This window comes from Arachis hypogaea, chromosome 20, assembly GCF_003086295.3.
Source record: "Arachis hypogaea cultivar Tifrunner chromosome 20, arahy.Tifrunner.gnm2.J5K5, whole genome shotgun sequence".
Classification (NCBI taxonomy): Eukaryota; Viridiplantae; Streptophyta; class Magnoliopsida; order Fabales; family Fabaceae; genus Arachis; species Arachis hypogaea.
This window is the reverse complement of record NC_092055.1, coordinates 42,109,290-42,131,378: the sequence shown is the minus strand read 5'-3', so window position 1 is coordinate 42,131,378 and position 22,089 is coordinate 42,109,290. Positions and strand designations below refer to the sequence as shown.

At 34.1% G+C, this 22,089-nt stretch overlaps 1 protein-coding gene and 1 pseudogene across 1 annotated transcript; one reads left to right on the top strand and one right to left on the bottom strand.

Annotated features, from left to right (window-relative positions):
• Positions 1 to 1,032: 1,032 nt before the first annotated feature.
• Positions 1,033 to 3,635, bottom strand: LOC112782291 (proline transporter 2-like; annotated as a pseudogene).
• A 5,237-nt stretch (positions 3,636 to 8,872) lies between these two features.
• LOC112785790 (UDP-glycosyltransferase 76F1) lies at positions 8,873 to 11,327 on the top strand. Its single transcript, XM_025829220.3, has 2 exons — positions 8,873 to 9,604; positions 10,244 to 11,327. The coding sequence occupies exons 1-2, from the start codon at positions 9,130 to 9,132 to the stop codon at positions 11,119 to 11,121; spliced, it is 1,353 nt and encodes a 450-aa protein (XP_025685005.1). The 5' UTR covers positions 8,873 to 9,129; the 3' UTR covers positions 11,122 to 11,327.
• The last annotated feature ends 10,762 nt before the right edge of the window (positions 11,328 to 22,089 follow it).

Here is a 22,089-nt window from a genome sequence, read left to right as displayed (position 1 = left end):
AATTTTAATCTTTTCTCATCTAATCCTAACCAATTTCAACCCTTCCAACTCTTCACCTCCCTATCACCACCACCACCACAATCATCACATCACATCCACCACTGCCACAAGCACTCCCCCTGCACCTCCTCATTTCATTATTTTCACTGCAGCCTCATTGAATTTTAAAAACATTAAAGACAAAAAACATACTAAACCTTTAACTGTATAGTAACTCATTGAATGTGCCTTGATTTAGAATCATGTTATCTGAGTTTGTATAGATGTATAGTTTTGGATTAAGCATGCAAGTCATTGGCTATGATGAGCCCTAGTGGTTAGTACAATGCAGTCTTAACCTAGATCCGTTTCTTATATGGTTGCAGGTTCCAGATCTTTAATTAGAGATTTCAGCAAAGCATTCTAGGCAACCTAGTTTATCAAATTCTACTTTAGACATGCCTATCAATGTATGTCTTTGTATTATTTTCACCCACATAATTTTCTTTACCATACATTATGTATATTCAATTTTTTTTATGAAGTTACATATCAATTATCACTTTTTCCTTTATATTTTCATTTTATTTTTGTAAACATCTTGCCTACTTAATTGTTGGAATTTAATCTAACTGATGCTGCTAAAGTAACTCATCTCTACTGATATGCTCATCTCATTATTAAATCTTAACTCTCAACTCCGGATATCTTATTTCATTTCATTTTATTTAGCAAGCTAACTTGTACTAAGCAAAATTAGTACACTGGCTGAAAGAATACAGAAAAAAAAGAGACTAAAAAGTGTCATTCAAAATAAAGATTTAAGAAAATGTGATTCAAATGAAAAAATCAGATCAATTTCTTACAAAAATCAACAATTAGGCTCATTAAAAAAAACACACACAATATGAATATGATCTTTATTCATATCAATCCATTAAAGATAAGAAAGACTCATTTCTAGATATGAATCATCATTCCAAGCAAATAAGAGAATTTCTTTCAACCATGCAAACGAAAACGACTTGATCCAACAAGCGATATCTCTATAAAGAGATATATAGCAAAAGATTACATTATAGATATGGAAGAAAATCTGCAAAGAAAACATTTAGATTTTGATCATAAATCAGCAAAAAGATGGTATGTTTGGGAGTCTACGAAGATAAGCCTTATGACCGAAACTGCTGCTACAAGAGACATGATGCTAAAGAAACAATGTTGAGCCAGTGCCAGAGTTGTTGCATGAATGATTGTTTGTCCTTCTTTGCCGTTAGGTACATATGGTTTGCAAGAACAAATGTGAGTGGAAATGTGCTTATTGCACCTGTGAGGCTCATGAAATCTCTAAGAAATGGTAGCAGAGCAGATACAAATGTATTGAAGGTGAGGTAGCCACCTCTTAGTAAAAACCTGAATGATAAGTTCTTAATTTTTAGGGCACTTCCGGTGATCCCATATTTGGTGTTCACATACTCATACATAGGACTAGCAAATATCTAGCAGAAGTGAAAATAGAGGATCATTAGGACACTCAAACAATTCGAGTAAACCAAATTTTATCCCAGACCAAAAACACGAGCTAATAAAGGATGTGTTTGTTTTGTGCTTTTCTTTTCAATTTTTTTGATATTTTTTGTTTTTATTGTTTTCTCTTTTCTCTTCACAAAATCTTGAAATAGAAACTATTGAAAATGAAAATGCAAACCAAACACATCTTAGTTTCTCAAGATTTGAAATTCCGGTTGATCTTTCTTTAACCAGTGAGAGACAACTTTGTTTTCCTTAAATTGTAAGATATGATTTTGGCCTGTATTATTTATCAGGGTTAAAACAATTGATAGTAGCAGAAGTTCAAGTTTAGATGTAAGTACATTCAATCCAATGACTGATTGAAGAAAAGCTGTAATGTTAGCTACAACTTTAACTCAGACAGGACCATTCACATTGTTCAGCAAATATGCTGATGTGGAATTTCCATAAGCCCAGTAACTTGTAAATGTAACCAGGTACAATGGAAGAACACCAACTGTGAATTGAAAATACAGGGCTTTCATCATGTTCTTCACAACTGGCTGCTTAATTGTTGCCTGTCATATACATCAATCAATTTATGTTGTGCATCAGTATCTATTTGTACATTAAATATGTTTGAATAACATGTAATGTAAGTTTATGGGACCTGTATTTCGGGAAGCATGTCAGTGTTATATGCGAACACGAGATTAGCGCTCGCTCCAATGATCGAAAATATTTTACCTGCGCCATCACCCGGAATACTGAAATCTCTAGGTGGTGCATTCAATCCTGATGTTAATAACAATCATCTTGTTTAATGGACAGTTAAAAAAAAATAGTGTCTTCAACTTAATGCATGAAAATTTTTAACTCAGTTCGGATAGAGATGTAAGATTTGTATTCACATGAATACCAAGCTGGCAATAAGACCTTGGTGGACAAAAAAAAACGGGGACACATAACGTAATAGCAGAAATGAAATATTACCATCTTTAAGGGACAGCACAAATGATATAACAATATAAGCTAGACTTGAGAGTTGAATTCCCAGCCAAACTCCAAGAGCTGAAAGAGTAGCGATTCCAGTGGCAAACAGTGCACACACAAAGCCAGCTATGGCAATAAAATATGGAAGTTTCATTGTGTGATCATCCCAGAATAGAAGATAAGTAGCCTGCACCACATTGAACACATAAAAATAAAAAAGAATTCACGAAAAGAACCCTCTAGAAATACCCAAAAAAAAAAAAAGAAATTCAATTACCAAATTAACCAATGCATATTGTTTTTATATATTTTTTGTATGCATGTAACAGGATGGCTAGACATACACACTATCTAAAGAAACATATTCTAAACTGAGGAAGAGATTGAATTTGTATTACTTTCAAGGCTGAACCGGCCAAAATGATGTAGCCAGTATTGATTAATTAAAGATTGACGTATTGTACAGCCCATGTAAGAGTATATGCCTTTTTTTTTGCGGTAAGAAAGGGATGAAACATGAGAGACAAAGAAATAGCTGCATGTTATTGGAAAACATTTGTAGAAGATGAGTATTTGTTACCGTATGTGAATCCAGCAAGGTCTCTATATCTGATGTGCCTTGTCCTCCCATACTCATGGAGCATAGCAACAAGAGCATTTGCATAGAGCGAAATCACGGTGGCCAGGATTAGACCAACCACGCCACCAACCCAACCAAGCGGCACCATGATGGTCCCGGAATATCCCAGCACATAAGCGCTGTTGATTCCGGTGGTTAGGACAAAAGCCACTTGAAACCATGAATCTGCCACCAAACAAATTCCAGAGGAAAACAAATTATGAGTTAATATTATGGAGATAAGATTGAACAGAGGAAAATGTATATATTTCACAAAGTTCCGATTTCAATTACACCTGGAGTGCCAGCTATATTGGGTTACAAATTTCATGCTTAATTATGTCATCTTCTATCTCAATCAGCAATATTTATGATATATAAGTAAAACCAATTATTACTAACCACTGCTAATCTGGTGCGTGGTTTCTGGCACTTTAACGTTGTCATTACCATCCTTGTGATTTTCATGGTTACTATCGTTCCTTTCCATTATTTTGTTAGGCATTGCAACGATTAAATCGCATAAGAAGATAGCAACACAATCACGCCAAGCTGCTCCTCAGCTCCAACAATGAGCCTGCATATATACGCTCAACTACTGTAACAAATTGAGATGTAAACTAATCTATTGCAGCGTGACAGCTGTATAATGTTAACAAACTATCTTGTCAAAAATGTTGTAAACTCATCTAACGAACCACTAGTATATACAAATGCTAATTAAATGTATTGAACTAATATATTACCTAATACCAACCCTCCCTAAAACCACAGTCTCTTATTCAGTCCATCACTCCATTCAAACCATTCACTTCCAACCAGCCAATCACTTTTTCCAATTTAGAATTACCTCCTTTTTTGTTCCAGTGCGAAACTTCTTTTACTACTTTGGACAGTTAGCCACTTAACTTTCTATTATTTTTTATAAAATAAAAGTAGGTATTGGGTATCAATCAATAAACGAAAATATTTTCATAAATAAAATAGTCAAACATGATGTTGGTTGGCTTAAAAAATGAGAAGCACAAAATAGAAAAGGGGATCACTCAAATAAAGATGCTTATTTCATATTTTTTTAAAGATGTTTTTATGTTGCATTTTAATTGGTTTTTGTTTAATTTATTGGATGTTCCTCGTCACGTATTATTAAATTTCTTAAAAGATTTTCTTTCCAAAAACAATAAAAACATTTAAATTAGACTAAAACAAAAAAGGTAATAGATTAACTATTAAATTTTTTCTGTAATTGTTTATATAAAAAAATATGTCACACTAATCATATATATATATATATATATATATATAAAACAAGCTCAAGTCTCTTAAATTTTTTACAAATAAAAAAATAATTAATTTATATTCGTACGATATGTAAAATGATTACTATATTATTATTCTATAGATTAAAATTTATTAATTTAAATTTATTTTTATTTTTAATATAAGTATTAGAAATAAATAAAATTTTTATAATTAGATGTAGTGTAACAAAATATATATAATATCAATTAATTATAAAAACATTCTGAAAAAAGTAAACATAAAAAGTGTTCACAGAAATAAATATGTTTAAAAATAATTTTTTTAATATTTTTTATTTTACAAATATATTTGATATCCGATCCAAATATAAAAAGTGCGGATATCGAATTCGATCTGATGAGTTTAGTATGGATTGTATCGAAATTTTAGTCATATTTAATTTGCGAACACCCCTAACAATAATAATTTAAAAAATTATAATGATTATACTTTTAACAGGAAAAAAAAAGAGTACCAAATATAAGAACAATTTAATCAAATATTAAAAAAAATTTATTAACAAGATATAGTTCCTCTCCAACCAGAAGACATTGGAATGGAATTAAACAAATCTTTTGATATTTTTATGGAACGGTTGATATAGGATTGTTTTATCCATATGAATCCAAGTCATAATTTGTTGGCTATGCAGATGTTGGATACTTGTCTGTTTCACACAAAGGAAAGTCTTAAACAGGATACCTATTCACATATGGTGATACGGCTATATCATGGAGGTCCACGAAATAGACGATTACAGCAACATCCTCTAATCATACAGAAATACTAGCAATACGTGAACCTAGTCGTCGCGAGTGTTTTTGGCTCAGGAGTTTGATCTAATATATTCTATGATCATGTAAACTGATTGATCATAAGATAACTCCAACTGTTCTGTTTGAAGATAATAACATGCATTGTACAACTTAAAGATATATTCATCAAAGGTGATAGAACAAAATATATTTATCCCAAATTCTTCTTCACTCATGATATTCAAAATCAAGGAATAGTTGATGTTCAACTAGGGGTGGCAAAACGGGTCGAGCCCGTCGAGCCGATCAGCTAAACCCGCTAAAAAAGGCGGATCGGGCTAGAATTTGGAGCCCGCCAAATAAAAAAAACCCGCCAAACCCGCACCGCCAAATTGGCGGGTTTTGGCGGGGCGGGCCGGTCCGCCGGGCCGAAGATTTTTATTTTTTTATTTTTTTTATTAAATAAAAGTGTGATTACTATTATAAAATTAATAATTATAGAATTTTTAAACACTTTTTTTTTCATTTTTTGTTTTTATTCTTCTTTTAGTTATTAACTTTATTTATTTTATTTTACAATTTTGTATATATGCTCAAATTATGTGACTTATTTTTTAAAATAAAGATGATTCTATTGACAAATATTATTTTGAACAATTTTATTGAAGTTAAAAATTTAAAAAAATAGTAAAAAAATTATATTATAATTTGACTATTTTTTATTTGTATTTGATTTTTTAATTATTATTTTTTGATTAATTTTAATGAATTTTATTTAAAAAAAAAAAAAGAAGCAGGCTAGCCCGCCAATCCGCCATAAAGCGGGGCGGGCTAGCATTTTGAACCCATTTTAGTTGGCGGGGCAGGCCGGTCCGCCCCGTTTATAAGGCGGGCTTAGGCGGGGCGGGGCGGGTTGGGGCGGACCGGCCCGCTTTGCCACCCCTATGTTCAACAGATCTGCTCAAACGATAATCTAACAGATTTATTTACAAAGTCATTTCCAAAATCCTCTTTTGAAAGATTGGTACATCAAATTGGGATGCACCGATTTCGAGATATTAAATAATAGTGACAAAAGGGAGAGGTTGTATTCTTTTTTCCTTGGTCAGTTTTTTTCTATTAGATTTTTCTTAACAAGACTTTAAATGAGGCAGTCCCACCACAAAAAATATTGTACCTTTTTTCTTTATTAAAGTTTTTTTTTTATTGAATATTTTTTTAATAAGATTTTAACGAGGCATAATCCTAAATGGACATTCAAAAGGATGTGCTGTGATAAATATGAATGTCCATTCTTCCAATCAAACCATTGTCCAAAAACTTAATAGTGGATGGTGCAAAAGTTCTAAGGTTGGACTACACATTTATGAAGCCATGAAAAATAGAGAATACTTCTATATATATAAATAGAGAAAGTATGGTCTGAGAATGACACACACAACAATAACCATAATCCTCCTTTCTTTATACTGTTAATATTTCTCATTCTCTCTTTACGTTACTATGTATATAAATAAATATATAAATCATCTCTATTATATTGAGTTAATTATATTGGTGAATGCCAATGAGTTATAGCTCAAATGACATAGTTTCTCCATATTCAATTAAGAGGTTATAGATTCGAATCTCCTATCTTTGGTAAAAAAAAAAATTATATTGGTAAATATTAATACTAAAATATTTTATTTACACATCTTTATTTTATATTTAGTACATCTTCTTTATTTATTTATTTTATAACAAAAAGTAGATATATAAAATAATTAAGAAAAATTAGCCGTAATATTTAAAATTAATTTTTTACGCTATTAAAAATTGAATTATGTAATATATATGTTGAGGTGTTGGTTGATTGAATATTAATAGAATATTATTTCTATTTCTAAAATTAATTATTAAAAAATAGTTTATAAATTTGTAATACTTTAACAAAGGAAATCTATATATATATATTATGAATAGTATATGTTTATGTATATAATTCTGCTAATAATTAAAATTATTCATTTGTATTTATGCAACCTAAAATTTTAGAAGAGATTATTTACCATATATTATTAGATAATATTGATAAAAAAATTTTAATAACTTCGATGTGAGTATTTGAATTGGAGTCTTACTATTTACATCGCACATTTTAAAAAAAAAATATTAGTACGGTTGAAAGAAAATTATTTATAAAAATAATATAGATGTTTATCTTATTTAATTTATAATACCCCTATTTTAATCATTTTATTTATAATTATACTATTACATTATTGTAACATGTTAATTTTTGTTGTTCATATATGAATATGTATATAAATTTGTATTTTTTAGTAATTATTAAAAAATATTTATACAAAAATATAATATAGCCTAATAAAATATAAATAATGATTAGAAAGTGTAATTCATCCTTTTAATACTTAAAAAATAGGACAAAACACTATAATAAAGTCAAGGAGAACGAAATTTTACACAAATCAGCTAAATGAAAAATTGATTCATGAATCCACCAATGCATGTTACTATATAGTTTGAATCAGTATGTTTTGAACTAGAACTACATATAATTCGAATCAACCTGATTCGAATTACACTCACACACGCTGCACATAGTAATTCGAATTGGCCATATTCGAATTACTCATGATTTAATTCTGCCCATTCTTTTATTAAAAAATTAATAATTTAAAAATTAAAAAAATATATATTTTATTTCATTCATTAAAAAAAAGCTAACAAAATATTTAATTACAAAACTTCTTTAAAATATTAATGAGTTACCAATTTGAATTTCATACAATACTCTTTTGCCCATTTTTAATAGCTCATGAATATTTTTTTATAAATTTTTTTAATAAATTTATTTAAATTATACCACAAAAAAATATTTTATTCTATACAAAATAATTTTAAAAAATGGCTTAAAAGATGTTAGGAGTACTATAAAAATTTGTAATGTCCTAATGACTTAGGACATTAAAGAAATACTCTACATAGTCAATAATAATTTAAAAACTAAAATAAATATAGTTATAACCAGTATTTACCTAAATTACTAGAATATTACAAACTTTTATAGTACTCCTAACATTTTTTAAGCCATTTTTTAAAATTGTTTTGCATAAAAAATGGCTTAAAAATGGGCAAAAGAGTATTGTATGAAATTCGAATTAATAGCTCATTAATATTTTAAAAAAGTCTCGTAATTAAATATTTTGTTAGCTTTTTTTTAATGCATGAAATAAAATATATATTTTTTAATTTTTAAATTATTGATTTTTTAATCAATTATTAATTTTTTAATAAAAGAATGGGCAAAATTAAATAATGAGTAATTCGAATCTGGCCAATTCGAATTACTATGTGTAGAGTGTGTGAGTGTAATTCGAATCACCCTTATTCTAATTACTGTGGGTGTAATTCGAATCAGGTTGATTCGAATTATAGTGTGTGTGAGTAATTCGAATCTGATTCGAATTACATGTATTCGAACTATATAGTAATGTGCATTGGTGGATTCATGAACCAGTTTTTCATTTGGCTTATTTGTGTAAAATTTTGTTCTCCTTGTCTTATTATAATGTTTTACCCTAAAAAATAAGATATATATATGTTATTTTTTAAAAAATTAAAATTATAAAAAATAATCAAAACTTTATTTATTTATAAATTAAAAAAAATAATTAAAAAGATGAGTTATGAATCTTAATCATTTTTATATAAATAGAATAAATTAGTATAAAATAAACTTAAAAAGTATTTATACATATTTTCTGTACATGGGACGAGTGAATACACTAATATTCAACCAAAGTCAAGTGGTACATAATCTAGTCCCATCAAACTTTCAAGTTTAATATTGAGGAGTTCAAAATAATGTGCTCTATTTATATTCACTCTAGACAATAAACAAGTGCAAGCAACAATAATTGAACTTATCAAGAACAATACATAACAAAGCAAGTAGCAACAAGAATGGAGAAAGTAACAGGAAAAGGCCATAGATTACTACTCATGCCATCACCATTCCAAGGACACATAACACCATTGCTGCACCTTGGAGACATATTGTATTCAAAGGGCTTCTCCATAACCATCATCCACACAAGTTTCAATTCCCCTGACCCTTCCACACACCCTCACTTCACCTTCCTTCCCATCCATGAATCCTTGTCTGAATCCGAAGCTTCGTCCATGGACTCTTTGCATCTCGTTGACCTCATCAACGTTAGAATCGTACAACCTTTGAAGGAATGTTTGGATAAGTTGATGCGGTCAAAGGAGGAGACTGTTTCTTGTTTCATTGCTGATGCTGTTTTGCATTCAACTCAATCTGTTTGTGATGGATTCAAGCTTCGGAGACTCGTTTTGAGGACCGGTGGCGCCACCTCCTTCGTTGTTTTTGCTTCAATCCCTCTTCTTAGAGAGAACGGTTATTTCCCAGTTCAAGGTGTGTGTTGACTTGACTTGTGTTCTTGAATCTTGATATTATATGTTGTTCTTCTCTTTCTGGATTGGCTACTATCCTTGTTTACTTTTCAACCATATTACATCAAAACAAAAAGTAGCACCAATCACTATGTGGTGTTTGTGAAAAAATTTGATTATGCTATTAGTTTAATTATTTGACTATGATAAATTTGATTATTTTGGTGACAAATTATTTTGATAGAAAAATATGGAAATATATGTATAAATATAAACAAATACATGATAACTAATTTCTTAGTTTTTTTTTTATGTATTTATTAAGTATTGTTATTTATTATTAATTGTAATTTTGGTATTTCGAGCAACATGCAAGTTGTATTTGAGTATGAAGATCGTTTGATTATAACTACTGCCGTATCATCAAGCTCTGGTGTTGAGAAATGTTTGCATAAATAAGTGTAATTTATTTTTTTAGGTAGATTAAAGTAAAAATTGATGATATCTATTAAAAAAATATATCTACAATGTAACTCATTTATATCATGAGTGCATATCTAAAATGACGCAATAAACTTGTCTCTGTTAAAAGGAAAAAAATATTCATCTTTGGATATGGTATATTCGAAATATGATTATGTATACTTTTGTTGAAATTCAGAATCTCGTTTAGATGAGCCTGTTGTGGAACTTCCACCACTCAAAGTGAAAGACCTTCCATGGTTCGAGACACGTGACCCTGAATTGTTCTACAATCTAACTAGTACCATTTTTTATTCATTGAAGGCTTCTTCAGGGGTGATTTGGAACACATTTGAAGAGTTAGAATCATCAACAATATCAAAATTTGGCCAAAAATTTAGCATACCAATATACCCTATAGGCCCTTTCCACAAGCACCACTTCCCAAAACCCTCATCTTCTTTTAGCTTATGGACTCCAGACACAAGCTGCATTTCTTGGCTAGACACAAAAGAACCCAAAAGTGTTGTTTATGTGAGCTTTGGTAGCATCGCATCGATAACTGAGGCCGAGTTTTTGGAGTTAGCTTGGGGTTTAGCCCATAGTAACCACCCGTTCCTATGGGTGGTTCGGCCAGGCCTGGTCCGGGGATCAGAGTGGCTCGAACTATTGCCGGACGGGTTCATGGAGAGTTTGGGTGGGAGAGGGTGCATTGTGAAATGGGCTCCTCAAGAAAAAGTTTTAGGTCATGAGGCAATTGGTGCATTTTGGACTCATTGTGGTTGGAACTCAACTTTGGAGAGTGTTTGTGAAGGAGTTCCTATGATTTGTATGCCTTGTTTTGGTGATCAAAAGGTGAATGCTAAATATGTGAGTGATGTTTGGAAGGTTGGAGTAAGATTGGAAGGGAAGGTTGAGAGGGTTGAGATAGAGAGAGTTATTAAGAGAATAATGAGTGGGGATGAAGGAAAGGAGGTTAGAGAAAATGTCTTGAATTTGAAAGAGAAGGCAAATTTGTGTTTGGAAGAAGGTGGTTCCTCCTATAATTACCTTGATGCCTTGGTTAATGCTATGTAAAGGTGAAGTCGACTGCACCTGAGTTTTCACCTTATATAAAACTTCGTCTATAGTTATATTTTAATGTTTCAAAGTGAATTTATTTAAAAACAAAACACCAGCAAGTGAAGCTGTCGGTGTGGAGTCACTAATCCATCTACAAGGTGTTAAAGGATCTAAAAGAAAAGAAAAAGTATATGGAAATGGTTCTGTTTTGCAAGAAGTCATGTACATGCTCAAATCTAAAATAGCTAAATGGTTAACTTCTTTGGTTTTGTTTAAAGATGAAATTCAAAAATGACAATTGTCAAAGAAAAAGATCTAGAGCTTAAAGAGAAGGAGATGGATATGAAAATCATTTATCAAGACGCATTAGGGATGAGCGAAGACGCATGTTTAGTATCTGTGATTTGCTTCATTTTTAATTTAATTTTCTATTTAAAAGTTTATTTTGGTCATGTTTTAAATTATGGAATGTCATGTCATGCACTTTAATTTTAAATGCAAGCTCTAATTTCAGAGTCAATTTAATTTTTATCAGCTATTGTAAAACTTTTTGTTGAAAAAGTAGCCATTTAAAAAAATATTATTTATATACTAAAATCTACTATCAATATATTTATATATAAATATAAGTGTTATTTAATTTATTTTTAATATATATTTATATTTTAATAAATATTTTATATTAATGATTGATTTTAGTGTATATATAGTTTAAATTATTTTAAAAAATATAAAAAAATTGTTATTCACCTTCAAATTATCAGAAATGGCTAAAAATTCTGACCAAACTAATGATAAATCCTTTAATGAAGTGTTTGAAGAAACTATTTGATATATTAATTTCTTTTTTAATAATACATTTTTAGGAATATTCACGGATATGGATAGTCTAATTATCTGTCCAAAATTAAATTGATCGGATTATATCAGTTCTATATATAGTCACCAAAAAAATATCAGTTCTATATATATTCAACGGGTAATTGAAGATAATTGGGTTCGATTCGATTAAACACGACCTTATTTGATTCGAGTTTTGGTGGAACTCGAACCAACCCAATTATCCAATTAGGTTTATATAACTTTTAAAAAATAAAATACAATAATATATATACAACTGAATATAATTGGTTTGGATTATCCGATTACCAGAACCGATCCAACCCCCGCGCCCCGTGCATAATCAGTTGTGATTGATTTGGATCCACTCACAAAAATTTTAAATCTGAACCAACCATTTGATTCGGTTTTTATTCTTTTTCAAATCCGAACTAACTCGACTGGTGAACACTTCTATACACTTTAGTGCAATTTTCTAGATGTTACACATAACTTTTGCGAAAGTTCTTACTCTTCCAAAAATCACTGGATGATAGATAAAGATCGTGAAAGAGGAGATAAATTTCTTACAATAACTAATTTTCCAATGATTAGGTGTACCATGAAGAGATATTTAGAAGAAGGTTTCAAATGGAAAGACGATTACTTCTTCGTATTGTAGAAAAATTGTCCAATATTCGTCTATATTTTCAACAATGAGTGGATACCACCTGCAAGAAAGAATCGACTCCATTGCAAAAATGCACAATAGCAATTCATATGTTGGCATATGGAATAGTTAATGTTGTTGTTGATGATAATGTGCGAATAATCAAAAGCACTGTAATAGAGTACTTAAAAAAGTTTATCAAAAATATTATTTTGGTTTTTGAGAATGAATACTTATGAAGACTAAAGTCAATTAATTGCAATATCTACCTCAAATGGAAGTGAGTAGATGATTCTCTAAAATGGCAGGTCATTGCATATACTAACAATGAAAAAAATTATCTAAAAAAATATGAAAATATATGTATATGAATGGTTGTCGTGGGATTATTCCAACTATAATTCTAAGAGTTGTAGCATTGTCTGATTTTTTGATATGACGCTAATTTTTTTTTTATGTTGATGGTTTGAACAACAATATTGATGTGTTAGATCATTTACTATTGTTTTATACGTTGAAAGGTTGTGCTCCAATGATTTATTATACTATTAATAGTATTAACTATACATTAGGTACTATGATATATATCTTGAATGTAGGGTTGTACATTTTGAATTCAAAATGTGATTAGCCGATTAAAACTTCATAACTACATTTTGAATAACTAATTTTTTAAAACAATTTTAAAAATTATAACCATATTTATTTGAAATTTGGTTTATAAAACAAAACTTTAACAAATAACTTTTAACCGGTTAACTAAAACTAAATCCTATTTCATCCTAAAAGGAGAAAATCAAGTTAAATCTCAATTTGGCCTCTAAAATTTGATCAAATACTCAGAATGACCCTCCTAATTTCGTTGGCCTCAATTAGAATCTTTAAATTTGCAATTATGGCTCCGTCCTACCCTTGCGATCATTTTTGTCACCGGAATGCTGATCTGGCACAATTGCATGACATGGTGGACACTACTTAAATAACGGCGCATTGGTTTCGCATTCAAACCCTTCGGAAACTACGTATTGTAAGGGTTTTCTTGATGTTTTGCATCTTATGATCGTCGTAGTGGAAAGAAAGAGAGTTTTAACCAAAAAACAACTGAAACGTGGTTTCCAAAGGATTTGGGCGTGAAAACAATGTCCCGTCGTTTAAGTAGTGTCCATCGTGTCATGTAATTGCATTAGATCAGCATTCCGGTAATGAAGATAATCGCAGGAGCAAGTCAGAGCCACGATTACAAATTTGAGAGTTTTAATTGGGGCCGTCGAAATTATGGGGATTATTCTGAGTATCAGACTAAATTTCAGGGGTCAAATTGAGATTTAACTCGAGAAAATCATATCAGAATATCTCAAAAGGCTACTCTCTAATGGCATGGATTCCAACTTGAAAGATTATAATCATTGAATACCCAAGCCCATTGCACGTCGCTACAGCTGAAGTTACTATTAGAAGCTGGAGCTAGTGTTTTTACTAAGGACAGGTACAAATTAATTGCATTACCAATTTTATATTTGATGGGATTAACATGGGTAATTTATCCAATGTTCTTTAGAATAGCTTTCACTTGGAAAAACAAGATCCAGTATGCTTATTTAACTCGGTGTATTAGGCATTTTGGGTTGTAATAATTTTGATACTATTCAGTGTTCTAATGTTACTTTGTTCGTTTTCATTATATTAACAGATGGGAAAATACCCCACTTGATGAATCCCGAATGAGTGGAAATAAGAACCTAATCAAACTAATTGAAGATGCAAAATCTGCACAGTAATCAAAATTGCTATGTCCCACACAAGAATTTATAGGTAATCTCATACTATATTGCCTTTTTTATTTTCTAACAGATGGTAGCAAATTTTGTAAAATATGCCGTACATATAAAGTTAAAATTGATTTTGTATAAAATTGGTTTTTAAAAGAAGAAAAGTCAGCTTTTAAATAAAAAAAAATCAATTTTTTAAAAAATAATTTTAAAAAGTTATCTGTTCAGCATTAAGAAGGACAACAAAAAATTATTGAATATGCTTTTAGAGTGTTATAATATGTTAAATATGTTAAATTGGTTTTTTAAAAAAGACTTTAATAGAACATATGACGATCACGATTTTATGTCTGTCAATAATTATTTCACAAATTTATTATAATTGCTCTAGGAGTTGTGGTTGTTTATTACACATTTTTATTTAGTTGTTTTCGTTAGTAGTATATAATCTTCATTGATTATATATTTTTTTTTATGATTGAAAAATAAAGGGTTAAGTATGATTTTGGTTCCAACGTAGAGGTCGAAAATCGATTTCATCCTGGGTCTTTTTTTCGCTACAAAATGATCCCTAAGGTTTAATATAATTTTAAAATCGTCCTTCGGACATTTATACCCTTATCCTCTATCACAATTTCGACATCTCCTTTCTTGCTCTTCTTCTTCATCTTCTTCAAATTATGCTCTGCTTCTTCATCTTCTTTAGATTCTTCAGATTGTGAAAAACAGACCAAAATATTTAAAGAAATTCAAGCAACATGCACTTTGAACAATAATCAACAAATTCAGCAGCAACAATATTCCAAATTCAAGCCAAATCAAAAGCAGAAATTCATTAACAGAGCATGACATTCAGATATTCAGAATCACCAAGCAAAAAATTTAGATATTTCACAACAAATTTCACAAAAAATTCAGAAGTTCCACAAGAAATTTAGTTCACAGAAGAAGAAGATAACAAATTCCATAACAAATTCAGATATTCCACAACAAATTTCACAAAAAATTCAGAAATTCCATAAAAAATCCAGTTGCGACAGGCGGTGAGGGTCGTGGAGCAGCGGCAAGAACGCGGGTAGCAGTGCGAGTGGCGAGGAGGAGGTGCGGCGAGACGAGGGCAACAGCGAAGGCGAGGCGATGATGTCGGCAAAGGCGAGGAGGAGGAGCAGAAACGGCTCGCAGTGCACGGTGAGATCCAGCAGCGAGGACTGAACGACAAGGAGCAGGAGCGGCGGCGGCGACGGCGAGGAGCAGCGGCGGTGGCCCTTAGCTTTCTCCCTTCTGATCTCTCTCTTCTCCCTTAGCTTTCTCCTCTCTTGCTCTATGTTTCCCCTTCCGATCACAGGCGGTGGTGCAGCGGTGCGGCCTTCCCTCCCCTCTCCCCTGGATTCTCTTTCCTCCCCCCTTCTCTTTCTCGCTCCCCCCTCCCCCGATTCTCTTTCTCCCTCTGATGCCTTTCTTTCTTTTTTTTTTCTTTTTTATTTTATTTTATAATTTTTTAATGAAGGGTAATTTGGTAATAAAAAAATAAAATTGGTAAAAAGGACGATTTTAAAACAAACTGAAATTTTGGGGACTATTTTGTAACGAAAAAAGGCCGAGGACGAAATGGATTTTCGGCCTCTACGTTGAGACCAAAATCATATTTAACCCAAAAATAAAAGAAAGAAAGACAAAAGTAAAAAAAACAAACAAGAGATACAGAGAGACTCTTAAAACTAAAACTACATCAGAATCCTTAAGAAGAGCATCTGTAATGTTGTTGAGAGATTCCGGCCATTCTATATATTCATTCGAGCTCCAAGCATCCTGCTTGACCATCAAATCGGTCATGACATTTGCTTCTCGAAGCACCAAGGTGAAATGCACCTCCTACTCTCTATTAATCAATTTTTGAATGCACAACACCAAATCTGCATCATCCCTTATCTCTGATTTTGGTTCTCTTTGAGTTGTAATAATGCATGCTTGAGTCAGTTTCACAGACAATTGCCTTTATACTACACTTCCAAACTAAAACTAGGTCTCTCCAAATAACAAAGATTTCTGCTCTTTTGATATTCCACATTAGGAGAATACCCGAACAACCCTTCACCCAAGCTCATCATGACTCCTAATCACACATCCAAAATCTGCTACCTGAACTTTTTCAAAATTGCTGGCATCATAACTTACTTTAACTAGTCTCGGCAAAGGACGATCCAACCTAACCTTGTTGATCTGTAATAGTTGACTCAGTCAGAGTGTAAGAATACTTCAATTCATGCTCCCATCTTTGAGCTAAAGTTACGACCTTTGCTTGCAACCACTCTTCATATGAATTGAAAATTTCTTGGTTAAGAAGCCTCCAAATCCACCATAAATCAAGGAGGAGAAAGGATTTTTGCCCCCAAAACATCCGCCTTCATCCACGAGAACAAATACCCACCAAGATTCAGAATTGATGGGTCTAGTCTCACCCAAATATCATGAACCTTTGTACAGTTCAGTAGGCAATGCATTGTTGTCTCTGGCTCTTGCCACACCAAGGGCATACCCCGATTTTGTAAGGCTATTACGATGTTGAAAGGCCTCCATGCAAGCCAGGTCAAATAGCTTCGACTTTTTAGGGTTGGCAGATCGCCACAAGCCCACAACCACTTATAATTCCATCCTTCATCCCCTTGATTCTTTCTTTTAAGTAACTACAGATACCCTTCTCTGGTGGAATAATCCTTATTAGAAGCTGAGTTTTAGATCCAACAAGGTTACGAGTTGCACCACCAAAGAAAATTAGAATTTGAATTATTCCTGTTCCGTTCTATTTGAGCCGAGGAGTGTGGCTGCTCTGAGTGGTTATTCGTCCTCAGCGGAGTTATACGTCGGCCAGGGATGGCGCGGTGAATAATCCTCGGCCTTCTGAAACACGGCGGCAGGAGCACCTACACAAAGCACTCCGACGCTCAAGTAAGAATGTGAGTTATGAGAAAGTAAGAGTAATAACTTAGAGTGAATTCTGTGACCTGTCTCGTGGGTTGTGTTCTCTGAGCCTTTATAGACAAGTGGTGTTAATTTGTTCCGATGTATATGGTCGGTGCCGTTATCAGTATCTTTTGTTGTGTAGAGTCGTGATCTATTCTGATTAGTGGGTTCTGTTCTTATAGACCACGACTAGGAGATAAGGCTGACTTAGTCAGGGGTTTCTGTTACAGTTTCCTTCGTTTTCGATCTTTAAGTTCGGTTTCGATTTTGGCTTTATTTCCAAGTATAACGGGGTACACATCATAGCCCCCAAGCTCGGCTGGTGTTGTGTTAGGAACGGTAGCCGAGCTTTGATAGGTTGGTTTTTTATTTTTCTTTTTGTGCGGTTAATGTTGGTGGGCCTGCTTTTTGTTTGGAGGGATTTTGAAAGGGTTTTGGATAGTTGGTTTTCTTTCATTTTGTTGAACCGTGTCGTCTTTATTGCGCTTTATTGTCGTTTCGATTTCCCATGTTTGTAGTGGATATGAATTTAAGTTGTGTTGCTCATCATATAGCTCGGTTCTCAATGTAGGGATGCCGACTTCAATAGGGATTAGCGCTTCCGACCCATAGACTAGTTTGAAGGGCGTTTCGCCCGTGGTGGTTTGTATCGTTGTGTTGTAACTCCACAATATTTCTTGAATCAGTTCCGCCCATTTTCCCTTTGCATTATTAAGTTTTTTCTTTATAGCCTGCAATATAACTCGGTTAGCAGCTTCGGCCTGCCCATTAGTTTGTGGGTGTTCGACCGAGCTAAAATGATGCTGTATGTTAAAATTTCTTAGAAGTGAGCCGAGCTTATTATCTGTAAATTGCCTGCCATTATCAGATACTATTTCCCTTGGTATTCCAAATCGGCATATAATATTTTTCCATATGAATGATCGTACCTTTTCGGCCGTTATTCTTGCTAACGGTTGTGCTTCTATCCATTTTGAAAAATAATCTATTGCTACTAAAAGAAATTTTACCTGGCCTGGCGCTATTGGAAACGGGACGAGGATATCGAGCCCCCATCTATGGAATGGCCAGCTTACCTCCATGCTATGCAACAGCTCGGCCGGCCTTGTGGATATGGCTGCGTGCTTCTGACAGTTGTCGCATGCTTTGACTTTCGTTATGCAATCCCTTTTTATGGTTGGCCAGTAATACCCGGTTCGGACGATCTTAGCTGCGAGGGCTCGTCCTCCAATGTAGTTTCCACAAACACCTTCATGAACTTCGTCCATTACTTCCTTTGCTTCATCTTTGTTTAGACATTTTAGCAATGGTTGTGAGAAACCTCGCCTATATAGTTTTCCTGCTATGCTTGTGTAAAGACTTGCTTTTCATCTGAAGTGTTATGGGTTGAGTTTGTCTCTGGGTATGACGCTTGTACTGATATATTCAAGGAAAGGTGTCCTCCAATCATGGAGGTGGTTAATATTTGTCACAGATAATAATTCAGTGCTCGGTTTTTTTAATGAGAGTTGTGTTAAGGCCGATGTTTGTGTGTCTGCCCTGGTGGCGACAAGTTTGGATAATACATCTGCTCTAACATTTTTTCCTCTATTCACATGCAGTATAATGAATGAATTGAATTTTGAAATGAGATCTTGTGCTATGAGCCAGTATTGCTCTAGCAAGGGATCTTTTACCTGAAATTCTCCTCGGATCTGTTGGACCACCAAGAGGGAGTCACAATGTGCTATCAAGCTTTGTACCTGGAAGCTCAGGGCGAGTTTGAGTCCTGTAATGAGGGCCTCATACTCGGCCTAGTTGTTGCTTGCTGGGAAATGGAACTGGAGGGCTTGTTCGGCTATCACTTGGTCTCCTTCTTTGAGAATTACCCCTGCTCTACTTTCTTCTCGGCTCGATGCCCCATCAACGTGTAGCTCCCATGACTTGTTGTGCTCATCAGGGGTCAGTTCTGAGATGAAGTCGGCAAGTATTTGTGCTTTTAGGGCCGACCTTGGTTGGAACTGGATATCGAATTCTGAAAGCTCGATAGACCATTTGGTGAGACATCCGGCCAGTTCTGGTTTTGTCAGTATCTGTCTTAATGGTTGGTTCGTCCTCACTACTATTGTGTGGCTTTGGAAGTAGTGCCTTAGTCTTCTTGCTGTGATCACCAGTGCCAAGGCAAGTTGTTCTATCCTCGGATACCTCTGTTCCGTCAGTTGCATGACTCTACTGACGAAGTATACTGGCTGTTGTATTTTTCCTGTTTCGATGACAAGAGCCGAACTTATAGAATAGTTTGAAACAGACAAATATAAGTATAAAGGTTTACCGATTTCTAGTCTTTGCAGCACGGGTGGTGATGATAGGATGGCTTTGAGCTCGGTGAAAGCTCTCTCGCCTTCTTCTGTCCAATGAAATTTCTTATTCTTTGATATTGTTTGGAAAAAATGGTATGATCGGCTTGATACTGCGGGTAGGAACCGAGATAGCGCAGCTACCTTTCCTGCCAATTGTTGTACCTCTTTTATCGTTTTAGGACTTGCCATGTTGAGTATTGTCTCACACTTTTCTGGGTTTACTTCAATTCCTCGTGATGTAAGCATAAAGCCGAGGAACTTTCCCCCTGTACTCCAAAGGCACATTTTTCTGGGTTGAGTCTCATATTATATGCTCGGATTTGTTCCAATATCTCCTTGAGGTCGTCACAGTGCGATTTTTCCTGAATGGTCTTGGCGACCATATCATCTACATAGATTTCCATGTTTCGTCCTATTTGACGATGGAAGACTTTGTCCATCAAACATTGGTAGATTGCACCGGCATTCTTTAGACCAAATGGCATTACTCTATAACAAAAATTTCCATGTTCAGTTATAAATGCTGTCTTGCTTTGGTCTTCTGGATGCATGAGTATCTGGTTGTATCCAGAGTATGCATCCATAAAAATCAAGCTTTTGAAGCCTGATGCGTTGTCTACAAGCTTATCAATGCATGGAAAGGGGTAGGCATCTTTAGGGCATGCTTTGTTTAAGTCTGTAAAGTCGATGCACATGCGCCATTTACCTGAGTTCTTCCTTACCATTACCACATTTGAGAGCCATGTGGTGAAGCGGATTTCTCTGATGAAGTTGGCTTGCAAAAGTTTGCTGGTTTCTTCCAAGGCTGCCTTTGATTTTTCTGCTCCTAAATTCCTTTTCTTTTGAGCTATAGGTCGGCTTGCTATATTAGTGGCGAGCTTGTGACAGATGACGTCTGGGCTTATACCTGGCATGTCCGCCGAGGTCCAAGCGAATAGATCAGCGTTGGCTTGTAATATCTTTATAAGATCCGACCTTTTTTGCCCTTGTAGCACCTGGCCGATGTATGTTACCTGTTTCGGTTTTGATGTCAGTTGGATTTTCTGGAGCTCGTCTGCTGGTTGAGGTGTTTCTTGGGTGTCTCCTCAAGGGTCGAGCTCGGCTATGGACAAAACTTCCTCCATGGTTTGTACTGCTTTGACTTCGTGCTGTTTCTGCCTTGTGTCCGACCTCTTTTGGCTAGAGTTATAGCACTGTCGAGCTTGTTGGCGGTCCAAGTGAATTGTTGCTATCTTGCCGTCTTGTGCCTGAAATTTAACACATAGATGAAAAGTTGATATCACTGCTCTGAACATGTTCGGAGCAGGTCTTCCGAGAATAATATTGTAGGGACTGGTGCAGCCAACTATTAGATATTGTATATCAAGGGTTCTTGACAGTGGATCATCTCCCATTGTCGTTTTTAGCCATATATAACCTTTGATTGGTACCCTTTCTCCGGAGAATCCTACTAGTTCTCCGGATGAGGGTTGCATAAATTTTTCATATAAATTCATTTTTAAAAAGGTAGAATAAAAGAGAACATCTGCACTGCTACCTGGGTCCAAAAGGACTTTTCTTACCAATAGATCGCCTGTTTGGATAGAGATTACCACTGGATCGTCTAGGTGTGGGACGGCCGAGTATATGTCTGCCTTGTTGAAAGTAATTTCTAGGTCGGGCGTATTTTGGCTGCTTGGTGGTGCTGTTCCTTCGATGGCTAGCATAGCTCGGTAGCTCCGTTTCCTTGCCGATGTTGTTTCGCCGCCCCCGGCAAATCCTTCGGATATGCAATTTATAATCCCTTTGGGTTGGGTGTTGTTTGACCATTTGTTGGCTTCCTTGTTTCCTGAGGCCTGCTGGCGTTCCTCCTTGTCCCTATCGCCTTCTTTATGTTTCCTTCCTTCGATGTACTTATCTAGTAGGCCTTGTGGTGCACGAAATTGTGATCTCAGGCAACGGCGCCAAAAACTCTGTACGCACGTCTTAATAAATTGTTTTTCATTCACAACTTCGATACAACTAACCAGCAAGTGCACTGGGTCGTCCAAGTAATAAAACCTTACGTGAGTAAGGGTCGATCCCACGGAGATTGTTGGTATGAAGCAAGCTATGGTCACCTTGTAAATCTCAGTCAGGCGGATATAAAATAGTTATGGAGTTTTCGAAAATTTATAATAAATAAATAGAAAATAAAGATAGAAACACTTATGTATATCATTGGTGAGAATTTCAGATAAGCGTATGGAGATGCTTTCGTTCCTCTGAACTTCTGCTTTCCTGCTGTCTTCATCCAATCAATCTTACTCCTTTCCATGGCTGGCTTTATGTAAGGATATTACCATTGCCAATGGCTACTTTTCATCCTCTCTATGAAAATGGTCCGATGCGCTGTCACTGCATGGCTAATCATCTGGAGGCATCACCGTGGTCAATGGCTGCATCC

Excerpts from the sequence above, each read along its gene's own strand:
- LOC112785790 (XM_025829220.3), top strand. The coding sequence starts at position 9,130 with ATGGAGAAAGTAACAGGAAAAGGCCATAGATTACTACTCATGCCATCA. Across the intron at positions 9,605-10,243 it reads CGGTTATTTCCCAGTTCAAG|AATCTCGTTTAGATGAGCCT; the intron begins GTGTGTGTTGAC and ends GTTGAAATTCAG.